This window comes from Phocoena phocoena, chromosome 11, assembly GCF_963924675.1.
Source record: "Phocoena phocoena chromosome 11, mPhoPho1.1, whole genome shotgun sequence".
Lineage (NCBI taxonomy): Eukaryota > Metazoa > Chordata > Mammalia > Artiodactyla > Phocoenidae > Phocoena > Phocoena phocoena.
Genome location: NC_089229.1, coordinates 42,063,246 through 42,080,267, shown reverse-complemented (window position 1 = coordinate 42,080,267; position 17,022 = coordinate 42,063,246). Strand labels below are relative to the sequence as shown.

At 36.1% G+C, this 17,022-nt stretch overlaps 2 protein-coding genes across 4 annotated transcripts in view; both read right to left on the bottom strand.

Moving 5' to 3' along the window:
- Positions 1-1,900: 1,900 nt before the first annotated feature.
- On the bottom strand, positions 1,901-4,487 carry BBS10 (Bardet-Biedl syndrome 10). Its single transcript, XM_065888266.1, has 2 exons — positions 4,303-4,487; positions 1,901-3,881 (listed from the first exon to the last, which is right to left on the bottom strand). Exons 1-2 carry the CDS (start codon positions 4,485-4,487, stop codon positions 1,901-1,903), a joined length of 2,166 nt encoding a protein of 721 aa, XP_065744338.1.
- Positions 4,488-10,894: 6,407 nt separating this feature from the next.
- OSBPL8 (oxysterol binding protein like 8) overlaps positions 10,895-17,022 on the bottom strand; it is a 103,060-nt gene continuing 96,932 nt past the window's right edge. For all 3 annotated transcript variants that reach the window (XM_065886883.1, XM_065886884.1, XM_065886882.1), the window contains 3 exons: positions 14,956-15,061; positions 12,842-12,944; positions 10,895-11,027 (listed from right to left, as the gene is read on the bottom strand). In XM_065886883.1, the coding sequence (XP_065742955.1) occupies positions 10,895-11,027; positions 12,842-12,944; positions 14,956-15,061 (342 nt within the window). The remainder of the gene's footprint in view (positions 11,028-12,841; positions 12,945-14,955; positions 15,062-17,022) is intronic.

Here is a 17,022-nt window from a genome sequence, read left to right as displayed (position 1 = left end):
AACAATTTTACAGTACGTTTATATATCTATGAAATCTGTATAAGAAACAGAGCTAATACATTCTCTCCATAGTCACAGAAGTGAAATAATGTTATCTCATATGGCATAAACCTTACAAAAATGAAATTATATTTAATATAAAAGATCATGAGATCTGCATGATGGAATATTCCAGTTCTTAAATACATTATTAGTCATCTCTTTTTCAAGTTTAACTGTAATGAAATTTTAATCAGTTTTCCTAAATTTAATCTTGATCCAAGTGTTGTCACCATCTACTACCCATTAACCTTTGAGGAAAGGTGCATGAAGGTAGGAACCATATCTATTTGTTTACCATGGTATATTCAGCATCTGGCACATAGTAGGCACTCAATAAGAATCTGCTGAACTAGTAAACTGGAAACACATAATCAGATCAGATTAAAGATAACAGTTTTATTCAACAAGCACTCCCGAGTACTTGGTATGAACACAGTACTGCCTGGGGTGTTACAGAGAACTACTAAAAGTAGAAGACACTGTCCTTATTCACAGCTAGGTGCACAGTATTATTTGCATTTATAAACCTTTAAGATAAAATATAAACATTAAAAAATTCATATTAGAAATAAATACAGTCGTCCCTCGGGATCCAAGGGGGGTTGGTTCCAGAACATTCCCCCCCTCCCGAGGATACCAAAATCTGTGGGTACTCAAGTCCCTTATATAAAATGGCACAGTGTTTGCATGTAACCTGTGCACATTGTCTTGTGTACTTTAAATCACCTCTAGATTACTTATAACACCTAATACAATGTAAGTGCTATATAAATAGTTGCCAGTGCACCTGGCAAATTAAAGTTTTGCTTTTTGGAACTTTCTGGAATTTTTTTTCCTGAATATATTCAATCCACAGTTGGTTGAATCCACAGATGGAGAACCCAAGGACTGGAGAGCCAACTGTAATTCTCAAATTATTATTATTATTTTTTAACATCTTTATTGGAATATAACTGCTTTACAGTGTGTGTTAGTTTCTGCTGTATAACAAAGTGAATCAGCTATATGCATATGTATATCCCCATATCCCCTCCCTCTTGCATTACTACTGAACTCTGGCTATGCACCAAATTTAAGAAAACTCAGCAAATACATGAATTAGTTTTGCAAGCTCTTAGAGGATATGAGAAAATGACAGTATGAATTTCATATCCTTTCTGGAATTAACTTTCAACTAAAGAAATGAAAATAAGTTTACAATGCACAAAGCCACATTTATGGTGACATACTCATTGGTCTATGAATGGGGAAAAAATCTATCCAGGCTCTAAACAAGGGGCCACAAAAAAGTAAAAACTAATTTTACTCACACTCTGAGAAAAAGAAAACGAGCCTTTTGCTCACTGCTATAGAAATTATGAGTAGGGAAAATAAATCATTTTAAATAAAGCAAATAATGTTTTATATTATAAACAATTAAAGTAGGATGGCATTTGAAGACCACATCTATATCTGAGATTAAATCACTCTATTAACTAGATACAGAAGGGCAAGGGAGAAGGGATGAAGAGTGAAAAAAGATACAGAAAAGTAAAAAGGAGCTATTAAGGAAATACCTTCCCCCAAATGCAAAGACTAACACACAGCAGAGACACAGGGATACTGAGGGGGAAAAAAGATACACTTACTCAGATCTTGGCTTCACCCATCCAGAAGGATTCCTCCTCAGAACTGTGCCATAATGTAGTCTCTGATATTTGTGTCTGAATGTGTGCTGGCCTTGTGTACTTCTAAAGACTTTTTAGTTATGCTGTTTTCCTAACTAGACTGAATTAACTTGAAAATCAGTGGTCACATGCCTGCCTTGCTTTATGGCTTGAGTTGGATTAAAACTTTGGTTAATAAAAAGCTTCCAATATTATAGTTCCTCTTCCGAATCTTGATCATAAATTTCCTGAGGTTGTCTCTTAATATTGATTACCGAGTCAATGGTTAAAATGTTTCTCAAACACTGAAGAACTGAAGTTAGTAACTGGTATTTACCAGCAACTGATTCCAAACCTGTCTGGTTGCTTATCATGGGTTGATTGGTTTGCAGTGAATGGAGAGCTCTTATATATATTTGTGGAAAGCTGTAATTTCCTTTCTTAGACTTATACAAGATTTTGGGAACGCCTAAAAGTGCATTAGCAATTATCATACTAACCATGATTTCTTCTGATCGCTGGCACTTTTTGGCATAGCTGAGAAGATAGTAATGCAACAAGATCTCAAAATTACCACCCACTGGCAAAACACAACCAGCTGGTACAGATGAGAAACAGTAACTCTGGGAAGTACACATCTCTAGTGACTTATGTCTCACTGGTAACATGCTCCCCTTTCTAGCATTTTTTGTGACTTGTAAATTTTCATAAGAAATTTCTCTTCTAGTATATTCTGTTGTTGAGTTAGCAGAATTACTCTCAATAAATGGTTCATGGTCATCCATTATCCCGGCTTTGTCTGGAGAGAAACATCTCAGTGTTGCATCTGTCTGGTATGTATCTGTTAGTGTCACTGTTGGTGTTGAACACAATATATTTGTTTCTAATTCTACACTTGGAACTACCAAATTTGAATATGCTTCTAAATATGTTTGAGTTTTTGCCAGTTCATCTTTGTTCTTTACAACTGTGTCCTGATACGGCCTTTGTATTGAGCCATTAACAATTTCTGGTAAGTCATTACTTTCTCTACTATTCTTATAAATAAGAGGACTTGAAGTACAATTTTGGTCACTGGCTTGTGTCACATAATTTAGATCAAGGTCTTTAAATAATTGCCGAAGCATTTTAAATGCCCCATGTAAAGCAACCTCGTGTTGTTCAACAAGACCCTGCACTGGACCACAAAGAACTATACAGTGTGGTGTAAACGAACATGTGCTAATCAAGCCAAGATGAACATACCTTTTGGATCTAAGAATAAAGGGCTTACAAAATTTCACCATAGCAGTGTTAGAGAGTTCATACTGAGAAGAAGCCTGTGGTACTACAAAGGGAGCGAGACCAGTGACTCTCTGGATAAGAGAAAGTTCTTCAGATGATAAACACTCCACCACAGATATGCCATTCAGTCCTGCACAATAAATTACTAAGTCTGGTTGTTTCACAGTAGATAGGAGCAATTTTACATTCTGCTTCTGTAAATATTTCATTATTGCTTTTGTCCTTTCTGTAATCCAAAATTGAGATGTCTGAAACTGTGCTTCTGAATTTAGAATAAACTCTGATCCAAACGTTGAAAAAAGAGGCTGAATGGTTTCTATGACTATCACTATTCTTATGTCACCGTCTGCTGGACAGTACACAGAAAAGTCTCTGGGAAGCACAAGCCCAGCTATGATCCTGGAATCGGAAACAGGAAGGCCAGTGACACCAACTTTCAACTCAACAAAACAGTCATCCACTAACTCAAGTACTTCTTCAAACCCACTTTCACAAGCTGTACACTTGAAAAAGTATTCACACATCAACTGTGATACAAAGTTGTGATTATTTCTTCCCACTCTTCCACAAAAGTATGCTCCTAAGAGCATCTCTAAAGAGCTCCTACACAATGGTCTCTCTTTGCTGGATGAAGAAAAGATGGACAAAAAGTGTCTACCTAAGTAATGGTCCATAACGTAGTCTAATATTTGTGTCTGAAATGTTAGAAGAGCTTGGGAAATAAACTTCCACTGACAACACTTTTTCCAGTGCCTTCCATGGGTTTGAATATTTTCAGAAAAGAAAGAATCCTTTTCCTTGTCTGTGATTGCATGAAGTTCTCTGAGTAAATGGCAAAGAAAGATAATAAATGTTTTAGCACCATCTCCTGTTTTTCTTAGATGACTGGAAACACATGCCACCATCATCCTGTACAAGAAAGAAATAAAGCAACTCAGATTCTCAGAGGGCTGCCTAAATCAAGTTGAAACCATGCTTTTACAGCTACAGGCATAAAACGAGAATCCTGTCTCTGTGATATCCTTAGTTTTAGTTTTTTCCTTTTTTAAGTTACTTTGTTCTACTTCAAGATTCTAGGGGTTGGGTCGAGCCGGAAGGAAAGGAGACAAGCTCTCGGCAGTTGTTAATGATTCGATGTCTGGGAATGTTCCCTCGGGCAGCGGGCAGCGCTCTAACTCTGAGCGTACACTGGTCTCGTCCAAGGTCAGTTCTTCCAGGAGCATAACCTCAGGGACAAGAAGTTCAGGGAGATGGACTGAAGGTTGGAGTGCGGCACCTGAGTACCTGGTTATAGGATGCTCTAACGGTCTGGAGCGTGACACGCAAGTACCTGGCTATGGGATGCTCTAAGTGTAGCGCCTTCAGGAGGCGGCCGCCATCCCGGCTGAGCAGCACCTCGCCAGTGGGCTTGGTACACAGAACTTGCCGCCCTTCGGGCCCCAAGCAGCAGCTCACGACGGTTTCTAGCACTTCCGCCACCTGCAACGCGGCCCTCACAGATCCCGCAGCGGCCATAGCCCTTCAGCTTCCAACAGCTTCGGGTCGCCGCCTGTAGATGCCCAGCACGACCAGGAGCGGGGCGCAGGCGGAAGCGGAAGAGGCGGGGAGGAGGCCGGAAGCCGGTGCTGCTCGGTTTCTTGGTTGGGCGAGGGTCTACGTTCCCGCCCGCTCAGTGGGAGAGCCCCGCTGTTCTGCCAGTAGGAGCTAGCGGTTCAAAAGCCCGCGAAGATGGGAAAGAGGTCGGGGCTTCTCGGGAGCTGTCCCCGGACAGGAAACTGCAAACCCTTCTCCCCCTCCTAGGTGAATTCATTCCTCTTTCTTGGAGGCTTCAGCTGCCACCAGATCCCTCCGTCTCCCAGGAACTCGGCACGAGAGCGGAGGGACTGGGCACCGCGGCTAGAGCTCGGTTCGTTCCTGACCTCCCTCAAAAGTTTGCTGTTTTCTAACAAAAACCTCTGCCTTGGACTCGTGCATATCCTGTGAACACTCTGCATCAGCGGTTCTCTTTCGGGTTGCAGGACAGATGAGGAGGCCCTGGCTACAGTCACGAGCTGCAGGCTTTGTGCTTTCTGCTGGGGGCTTTGCCACATTTCCTGGGCTTAGGTATCACTATGAAACTCACCACAGTTTAATTTTTCTTTAGCAGAGGTGATAGATGTGAACACTTAGCCACATTGGTAATCAATAGGATGCTTTAAAAACACAGTGACCCAAGATTACTGGACACAATCCGACGGCAGAAAAATACATACTGTTAAGCAGAAACAACATACTGTTTCGTATACTGACACACACATACCCTCTCTCTTAAGGATGAAATGGTTAAGAGCATAGGCTTAATATTTAGACCTGGGTTTGCTGTGCCATGTACTTATCTGTGACATTCTTTTGTCTCCGCTTTTCTCATCTTAAAAAAAATGGTGATAATAGATAAGTTAAAAAAAAAAATCAAGGTTTTAAGGAGGGTGAGAATGTTTACAAGGCGGTTTTTTGGTTTGTTTTTGCATGGTGCCTCGTAGGTACTAAGCACTCAACAAGTACAACATACTCAACAAATTACTGTGACGTGTCACCACTGTAGGGGCCCACTATCTCCACAAGAAAGGGATATTTTGTAAGGTGCAAGAGTTGATTATCATAACACAATACAGGACACCTATTAGAGTGTGGTCAACATTAGTAAGAAAATTATTTACCTTGTAGATGTTTCATTGAGGTTGAACAGTGAGGGCCTGTTTTCCCTACCCCTTATTCCTATGCATAGGACAGAAGAAGCCTGTCAGCCCTCCCCTTCCCCCCAGTAAGGCAGAACCAGCTCACTATTAACCAGAAGGAACTGGATCCTGAGGGGTGCAAATATGGGAGGGGAGGATGATGGAGGAAAAGAGGAAAACTAAAGAGGAATGAGTTCTTGGAACATGTGATTTTGACTCAGTATGGACTAATAGGTGATTTGTGGGGGGAAAAACTTTTTCATGTGGGTTTTGTGTATATGCTTGTGTAATGGCAAGTTTCTTTTTCTTTTTTTAGGCAGCACCACGCGGCTTGTGGGATCTTAGTTCCCCAACCAGGGACTGAACCTGGGCCCCAGCAGTGAAAGCACCAAGTCCTAACCACTGGACACCAGGGAATTCCCAAGGTTCTTTCGTTCTTACCCATCACAAAGGGGTTACTCGATTCGAGCAGTGGATTATTACACACATTTAGAAGTCAAGTCAGAGTTCTATTTAAGTGTACAGTGGAAAGATAATGGACATTGAAGTCAGACATGGGTTCAAACTTGGGTTCCCTGTCACTCTTACTATGTAGCTTTTAGAATCATTTAACTTCTCTGAGCCTCAGAATCTTCATCTATAAAATGTAACTTCCACTCATCTGAAGGTTATTATGAGTATTCAAGAAGAATGAATATGAAGCATCACGTAAAGCATACATTAATGATTCTAGCTGTTAAATCCCTTCACCATCGTTCACAACTACCCCCCCACACAAAATTATTTTTAATTAAAAAATTAAGACTAAATAATCTGGTCACCATATGTTATATTCAGTCGTTTGATCAGTTTACTCTTTTTAAAATTTTTATTTAGAATGCCTACTTGTCGAAGTTAGCATCATTTTACAGATTAGAAAAATTCAATTCTTTTGTCTCTGCAAACTTTTATAATAGGTTAGGAATAACAGATTAGAAATGTAATACATTACAAAACAGTTGCCTATGACTATGTACATTTACTATGCACCTTAAGGAAAAGAATTTGACAGTGTGCTGTACTTACACTGCAGATAACATCCTTTTATTCTATTTTACAAAACTGACCAGTGGTAGTATTTGAATTTATAAATGGCCATTAAACAGGATATTTAACTTAAATGAATAGTTAGCATGCTAAGAAGTGAAAATTTTCAACTGAAGTTCTGTGGCTCATCAGTTCAAATGTTTCATGGCATTTTTTCTTTAAATAAATTTCAATGTTGTAATACTAAAATAATTTTACATAATAAGTGCAGAAAGATAAAATTTTCTAAATATTTTAGAAAGTATATTCACATTCATTTTGTCATGGGTTTCTTGTGGTTCTTCTAAATATGTTAATCATATTAAGGAGACCCTGGTCCTATACAATTTTAACAGTCCATCCTTCAATTAAAAACTGTAACGAAACGAACAGTATGTTAAGAGTAACAAAAAGCAAATTAAATATACTAAATTCATACTACAGGTAAACAGAATGAAAGCAAATTACATAATAGTGGCAGGTTATATACATTTTAAGGAATCTTTTTTTTTTTCATAAATTTATTTATTTTTGGCTGCGTTGGGTCTTTGTTGCTGTGCGCAGGCTTTCTCTAGTTGCAGCGAGCAGGGGGCTACTCTTCGTTGCGGTGCACGGGCTTCTCATTGCGGTGGCTTCTTGTGTTGCAGAGCACGGGCTCTAGGCGCGCAGGCTTAGTTGCTCTGTGGCATGGGGGATCTTCCCGGACCAGGGCTTGAACCCGTGTGCCCTGCATTGGCAGGCATTCTTAACCACTGCACCACCAGGGAAGCCCAAGAATCTTTTTCCATGTAGTCAAATAAGATAGAGGTTGAAATGTAAACTTAGTGATTTGTGTGGGGTTCCCCCCCGACCCCACTATGGTTCAATTTGGAAAATTTGGTATAAATGCTAATTTTAATATTTTATTTCTATACATTTAACATAATTCAAAATAATCTGCAGCATCATGTATGGCTCATTATCACTGTATGTCTAACAAACAAAAAAAAAACCTAAATATATTCATTGCTCACTAGAAATGCTAAACACTGGAAAAAATGGAATTTTATACATTTTTTCCTTAAATATTTGACTAAGATATTCTTCAGAAAGTTAAAACTGCCTTCTCCACATAATTTTGTGTGTATATGGCACGAGTTGACACCCTAAAACAGTGTGAATTCTATCAAAAAGGCACTGTTTACAATACACAGAATAATCTGACAGGTCTACTTCAATGATGTCTGAAAGTGAAGGATATATTTGAGATAGGTAAATAGACAAAAACCCTTATAAAAGTAGAGCATTAGTGTTTAAATATGCTATAGCTATATAAAAGGAAATTAAGTGACAGAGAAATGACCCTTTTGTGATAATTAAGACTATAAACACATTGAATCATATTATAGTTCTGTAACACAAAAATGACAAAAAGTATTTTCTTAAAGGCACAAAAGCGTAAATACTAAATGAGGGTTTTATTTTACAAGGCCAATTGTTTCAATGGAATGGTAACAAAGATTACACTGTATAAGTAATACAAAAAAGTACTGACATGAAATATAAGTAAAATATCTATTGCTGAAACTTATTTCACATGCTGTATTTATTATCTTTTCCCGGGCCAGCTACGTCTCACTAAATGGTAGATAACTGAAGGCATAGTATATTTAACAACTAAAACAGAAATGCACACATCAGTAATTATTACCCATTTAAATTTTCAAGTGAAAAAATAAAATTTTTGATCAAATGAAAAAAAAACGGTCATAGGTCTTAAATCCTAAAAACCACCATGAGGCTCTCAGACAACTGGGAACTGTAAATCACAATTTTTATGAATCCATTGTGAAGGAAGATTAATCTCAGGTGGAGAACATTCAAAGTCAACTACATATATGGCTAAATACAAAGTTAATTGTGTGTTTTAAAGTATTCACATACTAAGCCTAGTATAAGCACTGATCTAAAACTAAGCCACCTATTCCTGAGTTTTGTGTTCAATTCACAGAAAGGAACTCAAACAAATAAAAACATAAGAAGACTATTAGATTAGATATATGCTTTTAGTGTATAAGAAACAGTCATGAGTAACCCTGCTCTTTCTCATGAAATAGTTTTTGACTCCTTGAGTAATAAGAGCCCATAACACATTTGCCCTAACAAGAAAATATACAAAAGTAAATAACTACCTCTCCAGTCTTAGAAGATAACCATACAAATAAAACACTGTTTAGACCAAACGAAAGTAACATGACTAAAGTCCCAAAGGGGAGTTGCCAACAAAAAATGTAAGTTTTCAGGGTTTAATAATGAAATTATTTTGTGATCAGCCAATCAACTTATATAAATTAATACTAATTTAAACCATAAAAAAGGATCAAGTCGTACAGTATTTACAAAATATACATCAATGAATAGGCAGTAGAGCATAACATTGGTAACAGAAAGTGAGTATAAAAATTATATCAACAAGTATGAAATACAAACAAAAACCCACCTATTCTAGTGTAGTCATATTATACCTATACTTATACTGGGTGTAGGTATGTTATTTACACATAATCTATTTAAAAAATGTTTTCACACATACATTTGGAATACACTGTTTTGCCAAAAATACATGGGAAATAGCTCTTCATAAAATCTAAGGATATTTAAGATAGCTATATTGGTTAGGTGGTAAAAAGCAGGTCCTTTTAATCATTTTCAATTTTCATAATTTAGCAATCATTCCTTGATTTTATACTTATCATGGCATAAACATTTGATTATATTTTTACTAGTGTCTCAGTCTCTTCTTAGTCGAAGGCAAGTGTAGCCAGAGCAATTATTCTCTCTGACCTTCATTTTCATTTCAAAATCTACTTTCAGAATTCTAAGATACATAAAGGAAAAACATTAAACTGAAAAAAATATTTAGGAAAAATGTTTGCCTGAGCCTGAACAAAAGGAATCTTGAGGAATTGTGGTTTTGCCACAGACTGCAGTTACTGAGAACAGAGAAGGATAACAGAGAATTAAACTTGAGAACTTGATGCTCTTCTTAGATGCTCAACTTATTGCACATTTTAAAGAAACCAATTTTAACATACACATAAATACCACCACACGAAGTGTCTTTTCTCATTGTCCTTCTCTTTTTGGCTTTTGAAGTAAAATATTGGTTATATATATATTTTCTATTCAACTGTTTCACTGAACACACTAGAATCTAAATGAAAACTAAAATAAATTTTTCATAAAGAAAAATCATGACTATCAGCATTTCATACACCCTATAATTCCATCTCTAAAATTTGGCCTATGTTATTGGACCAACTGAGTTTAAAAAAAAAAAAAGAAAGAAGGACAGCAATCAAGTTTGACCACACTTTTTTCAGCAAGTGCTTAATGGGGTGTTATACAGGTGTGACAGGAAATATATAATCAGTAGATCCGAGTACCAGGGTTTTTTTTGTTGATATACACATACATATATTTATACCTGTATCTATAAATATTAAATTCTAGGGGTTAAAAAAAATCTTGTGTAAACTTTTGATAAAGCAGTTTGCCACCTTGTCTCTCAAATCAATTTTGACCACAATTTTTTTTTTTTGCTGTTTCTAAGAAGACAATTGAGCTGAATGCTTTAGAAATGATTTTTTTTCACAGTACAGTGCATTGAACGATTTATGTCTATTATCCCATCATTTCCCATTCTGTAATTCCTTACTGATAGAAGTTTTGTGCCGGTTTTATGAAGAAAATAGATTGCTACACATATATTTATAAGATTGATAGCATTTTTGTTATGAATGACATTAATGCTATATATTTCATAACACGAACATACCATAGACTACAAAGACTACTGTAAGGTATACATAAGACACAATTGTGTATACATGTGGATTTATTATACTCACATGTAGACACAGTCTCACAAAAGCTAGAAATGTTCTGGCACTTAACACATAGTTCACTTTAATAACCAAATAGAATAGCTCTTATTTCAGGGTTAAGGATAGAAGGTAGGAAAAGTCAACAGTTCTACATATATTTCTAAGGTTTTCTGTTTTAGAAATATTGTGATGTTTCAATAAAGACCAAAGCATCTTCAACATTGGTCCCAGGCCAAATATGATCATTCCAGTTCATTGATTCAATGGTAAAGAACTTCTACTTAAACATGAAGTTTATTATGACTTGAAGCAAAATCAGGAGAAAAATGATGAAGTAGTCTTTCTGTTGCAGAAAATAATCCGTGGCAGGTGTGCTTGAAATTAAATGATTTCGAAGAGCCATAATATTTCTATAAAAATAAGCAACAATAAATTTAATAATTATTTACCAAAAATGTTAGCAAAGAAATCACAATTTGATATATGATCACAGAATTCATTGCATAAAATTCAATTGTATAAAGTTCCATCAATTACTACCACCTGAACAGGGAGCTGATTATGCTTTGTGGAACCACTATTAGGTCTTGCCTAATCTATACTCTGCACTGTACCAAATATATTACTTAATGATGTGTGTTAAACATAATTTTTAAAGTTTGATGACTTTAAAATATATCACTTTCTTTGTTATCACAGTGGTTTTAAAACAAAAATTTTGCTTCTTAGTTGGCCCACTAAGGTTCTTTTATCTTTCTTTAGGAGACAAAGGCAGAGTTGGAGAAAAATCCTTAATTCACCAGGAAAAAAGTAATACAACAAATATTGTGACATTCCTAACTTGAAGAATGCTCTGTAGGCATTTCATATGCTAACAAAAAAATGTTAATTTAGTCATAAAATGAGCTTACATTATCCTCATGCCACTCTAAACGCTTTTGGCTAAAAAGAGCTGATTAGTGAAGACGTTTTTCTTTTTGACTTCTTCTATTGAAGTGTTTTATGAGTATAGAGAAAGAAAGGAGGCAAATATGAACAAGTAGGCTCTTTAATTTATAAATATAATTAAGTTAGGAAACTCAAGCACTTTATATAAGGGCTGATGATACCAAGATGCAGAAGACACGCTCCCTGCTCTGAAGAAGCTCATGGTCCAACTGGGGCAGGGTGGAGTGAGGTAAACAGACACACACAATTAGCAACTCTATAGCACAGTAAGCTCTCAAAAAGACTATGTATAGGGAGCCATACAAGCCAAGTGGAAGGATTAATAACTATGGGGCAGAGTGATTAGAAATGTTACAAAAAGGGTGACATTTGAGTTATATTCTGAAGGATAAACAGGGATTTTCTTGAGGGGCAAGGTGGGAGGAAGGGCAATCTAAAAAGCGGATTCAGTGTGGGTAAATATCCAAAGATGAGATAGCATGGTATATTCTGGAGATGTGAGGAGTTTCATAGGACTAGAGCATGATTAAGTGTAGAGGAATGGTAGGAAATGAGGCTGTAGATGAAAATAGCAATTAAATGTAAGCCATAGATCACCAAGAACAGAAAAAAGTATCTTAAAAAAAAAATCCTCTAGGACATCTAGCACTGAGTGCTGAATACACAAAAGAAGGTTGGCTAATATTAAAAAAACTTAACATCTGATACAGCAATGGGAGACAACCGATCTGAACTCATGCTAGCCTTACCAGTGGAGCAGGATCAGGACCCCTTCCCTCCCAAGGAACTTCCCTAGGTGTTATGACCGTTAGTTGCTGGATCTTGCAGAGGTGAGTGAGGGGATGGGTCTGGGAGTGCACAGGGAACACTTGAAAGTCTCAGGGTAGTGGTTATTTGCCCACTGTTATGGAATTGTTTCAATATTTTAACAACTGGTACATTCTAATTAAAATCAGCCATGTACAAAGGACACTGGCTTTCTCAGGAACCACCCCACTTCCGCATTCAACCCAGCTACATTCCTAGTATGCTACAGCAGTAAGATGAAGAGACTCCAATTCCAGTCTCACAGATGAGACAAAACAACCTCCTCATCTCTCCCAAATATTTTAGTGCTGAAGGAATTTCCTAAGTTTCAGTAATCAGGTGACAGACGCCAAGGTTCTATTTTAGCTTAGCAATGTTATAAAAATGTAAAGTTTGCATATGATTTCCTACAAAACAGGATTCTTAACTCCTCTAGACTCAAATGAATAGTCACTGTCGTATATATTACCTTCTAATTTCTTCCTGTGTTTGTTTTATAGATTCAATGGAAGTTTGAATGTCTCCCAGTTCTATCCCTTTTTTTCTTCTTGCACTTGGTTTTACTGATTGAGCTAAAAAGACATTTAGAATAAACTTGGTGAAAACAGTGAACATATTTAATTATAAACAATCTAAATTTCAGATTAATGATTCTCCTGTAATAATTTTCCTAGGCATTATTTTTATGGCTTAGAGACTAACATACTACTCCTAATACTTGGCATTTTTGAAGTTTCAATCATATTTCAAAACTAGAACACTATAGATATATTTAAAGTAACCACGAATTAGTTAAATTTTGTATTGAATCAGCTTTCATTTTTAACCAATTAAAATAGACAAAAATATTTCTTTAAAAATACATATATTGGGCTTCCCTGGTGGTGCAGAGTCCGCCTGCCGATGCAGGGGACGCGGGTTCGTGCCCCGGTCTGGGAGGATCCCACATGCTGCAGAGCGGCTGGGCCCGTGAGCCATGGCCACTGGATCCCACATGCTGCGGAGCGGCTGGGCCCGTGAGCCATGGCCGCTGAGCCTGCGTGTCCAGAGCCTGTGCTTCGCAACGGGAGAGGCCACAACAGTGAGAGGCCCGCGTACCGCAAAAAAACCAAAACCCAAAAAACATATATTAACTTGGAGGAGGTATTACTCTCTTCTGCCTCTTGCCTATTTGCCTACATCTGAAGAAGTCAGCTTTTTAAGCTCCCTTTTCAATTTTTTTATTAATTGTTAATGTTATCTTTATTCCTTTAGTCACCCAAACTTTAAACCTTTTCAATTGGTTTAAATATCTCTTCTACAAATTTTTATTGTCAACTAACAAAGTGTATGGTATTTTTTAAAATCCCTTCTCATATCCATTCCTTCCTTTCCATTTTTGTTCAGAGCTTAACCTCTCTCCAGATCTCAGCTTTCTCATTTGTAAACTTGGGATAATAATAATACTCAAACTTCACATGGTTGTAGGAAGGTATGTTTAACTTCCAGTTTGGCCCACATTAAATACTCAGTAAATGTCAGCTGATACATTATAGGTAATATAGTGGAGTGGATAAGAGAATGAATTAAGGAGCCAAAATATCTGCATATATAACATATACATATATATATACACACACACACTGTCTTATGGGGCATATGACCTTGGGCAGGTTAACCCATGTCTCACTTTCCTCTTCTGTGAAATGGGAACAACAGTATAACTAATACTCCTTTTGAGCACAACAGTACCATGTGACTTCTACTTTTAGAACTTTATTCATTTTATTCCTCTTTTATTCCAGTATTGTGTCCACTCACCAGCATCCCTCAAGCCTAGATTGCTATAAACCATTAAAAATCCTCAAAATTCATCAGGGTTCCTTTCCTCTAAGGACCTTCCCTCAAGCTGAATTCAGCCCCCTTTCCTTTAGACTCTTTACTATTTGTCATCTACTAGTTTCTTAGCATTTACCATTTATTCACCTCTAGTATTATCTCTGTAAAACTGAGTTCCCCAGCTTAGTGTGAACTTAGTAGAGACTATGGTTTTAAGAAAACTTTATTTTCTCATAATGTCTCAGACATTACCTTAATCCTTGATTATATCTCAGTGTAGTTCAAGACAGTTTATATATTATCTGACTTAAACAAGAATGGCACACTAGTAAATTTAGTTCATAATTTAATATAGTTATATTTTTACTTCTGTGACTTCTAAACACAATAATTTATTATGAAAATAAAAAACTTTTCTGAAGCATGGAACTGAGACCAAAACTCAAGAAATGGTGCCTGCGTTGAATCTAGGAAACCAGCAACAATTTTTCAGAAGCTAACAAGGCATAAGAGCTAGCACTGCAGTGTGGTTCTTGATTTGCATGTTTCCCCTTTTTTCATTTCCCATGCCTTTACCTTGTGGCCTGGTTTTGAAATTTATAATCTAAAATAGCTTTTCTTGTACATCATCCCTGCCCCCACCAAAACTTACAAATCTCCTTGAGTTAATATGAAAAACCATTTTCTTATATCAAACATAGTATAGTAATATACTTTTAAAAATTTAGACACTCATAGTCAATAGTCTACAATAAATATTTTTACCTTCACTTCCAGATGAATCCTGGATATCAGGTTCTGGGGAGGAATAGCCTTTTGCCACTTTCTTCTGTTGCCTGGTTGGCTTATGTTTCATTTTTGGGACACTAACCTGAAAAAAAAAAATCATGCTATTATGTGAATTTGCACTGAATTTTATAATTAAAGACAATGTTGTACAACCGTCAAACCTGTTCATGGGCACAGTACTTGGAAATAAAAACAAAGATGAAATAGTCTAATTAAGACTTAACAAATGTGATACACTTATACAAATTGTTTAATTTTAATAAGAAACATTAATTTGGCACAAACATCAAAGAGTATAAGAAAATATACAATGAAGAGTTTCCTTCCCACTCCTCTTTTCCACCCAGTTTCTCCCCCACTAAAAAGATAGTCAACGCTATTAGTTTGTATATCCTTCAAGAGACATATTTATGCACACACAAATAAGAATATGGATACCTCGCTTTTCTAACTGCACCAGTAGTACATCTAGTTGAATGTTAAAAATAGTGCTCTTTTAAGATCATACTTATCTTGTTCCCAACATAAGAAACATTCTCAGTGAATGATGTTGGGTTTCCAATAAAATTATTTAGATTGCTTACTTTTAATAATATCTGGATAATGTAGAAAGCATCTTATAATAAGTGGAAATGATATTATTATCTTTTCAGAGCATAATTTAAACTTACTGAAAACATCTGAGTAAATGTACAAAATTCAAAAGTATATTTAACCATCAATTAGGATTAAATTTTCCTTAGGAAAAAAAAACCAAATGCAAGAGAACAAACTAGAAACAGAACGGCAAGGTAATTTACATGCTTAGAAAAACAGGGAACCAGTGGTCATAAGTCTTTAACTCTGTTCTTACCTGTTTATTGTTCTAAATAGGAATTATCCCCAGTTAACTATTCCTCAAAATAATTTTGCAAAATCTTACTCATGGGTTTAAAATTAAAATTTGTATAATTTTATTACAGAAAGTAAATAAAAAGGCAGGTTCTAGATTCAGCCTACACTGTGCCCTGCTACTTCAAGTCATGGAAACTTAAGATTTTATAACATTTAGAATCCAAATCCACATTCTTAGAATAGGTTCAAACTGGAGATTGATAAAGCCTGGTGAGAAGTTAGTTAAAATGAGAAAGGGAGTCAGTAATCTAACTGTCAGTATACAAAGATTTAATGTGATCAGGAGGAAATTTGGATACCCTGTGTGTCTCTATCATGATAGTGTTGTTAAAGGAAGAAACAAAATTTAAAAAATTTTAAAAGTTTCTAAATTGTGATAACGTGTGTATATGTATAAACACATACATATATATACACACACAAGATAAATTTTGCCATTTTAAGTGTACAATTCAGTTGTATTAAGTACATTCATAATATTTTGCAACCATCACCATTACTTCCAAAACATATCCATTATCCCAAAGACAGACTCTGTAACAATTAAGCAATAACTCCTTATTCTCTTCTCCCCTCAGTCCCTAGTAACCTCTAATCTTTCTATGAATTTGCTTATTCTAGATATTTTATATAAGTAGAATCAAACAGTATTTATCCTTTTGTGTTCCACTTATTTCACTTAGCATAATATTTTCAAAGTTAATCCACGTTGTAGCATGTAGCAGAACTTCATTCCTTTTTATGGCTGAATAATAGTCCACTGTAAATATATACCACATTTTGTTTATCCATCTGTTGATGGACACTTGAATTGTTTCTATATTTTGGCTACTGAGAATAATGCTGCAATGATCACTGGTGTACAAGTATACGTCTGACTCTGTTTTCAATTCTTCTGTAGTGGAATTGCTGGATCATATGGCAATTCTGTGTTTAGCTTTTTGAGGAACCACCAAATCATTCTCCACAGCAGCTGCACCATTTTATATTCCCACCAGCAATATACAAGGGTTTCAATTTCTCTACATCCTCACCAGCACTTATTGTCTATTTTTAAAATTATTATCATTCTAGTAGGTGTGAAGTAGTACCTGACCTCCTTGTGGTTTTGATTTGCATTTCCCTTATGACTAACGATGTTGAGCATCT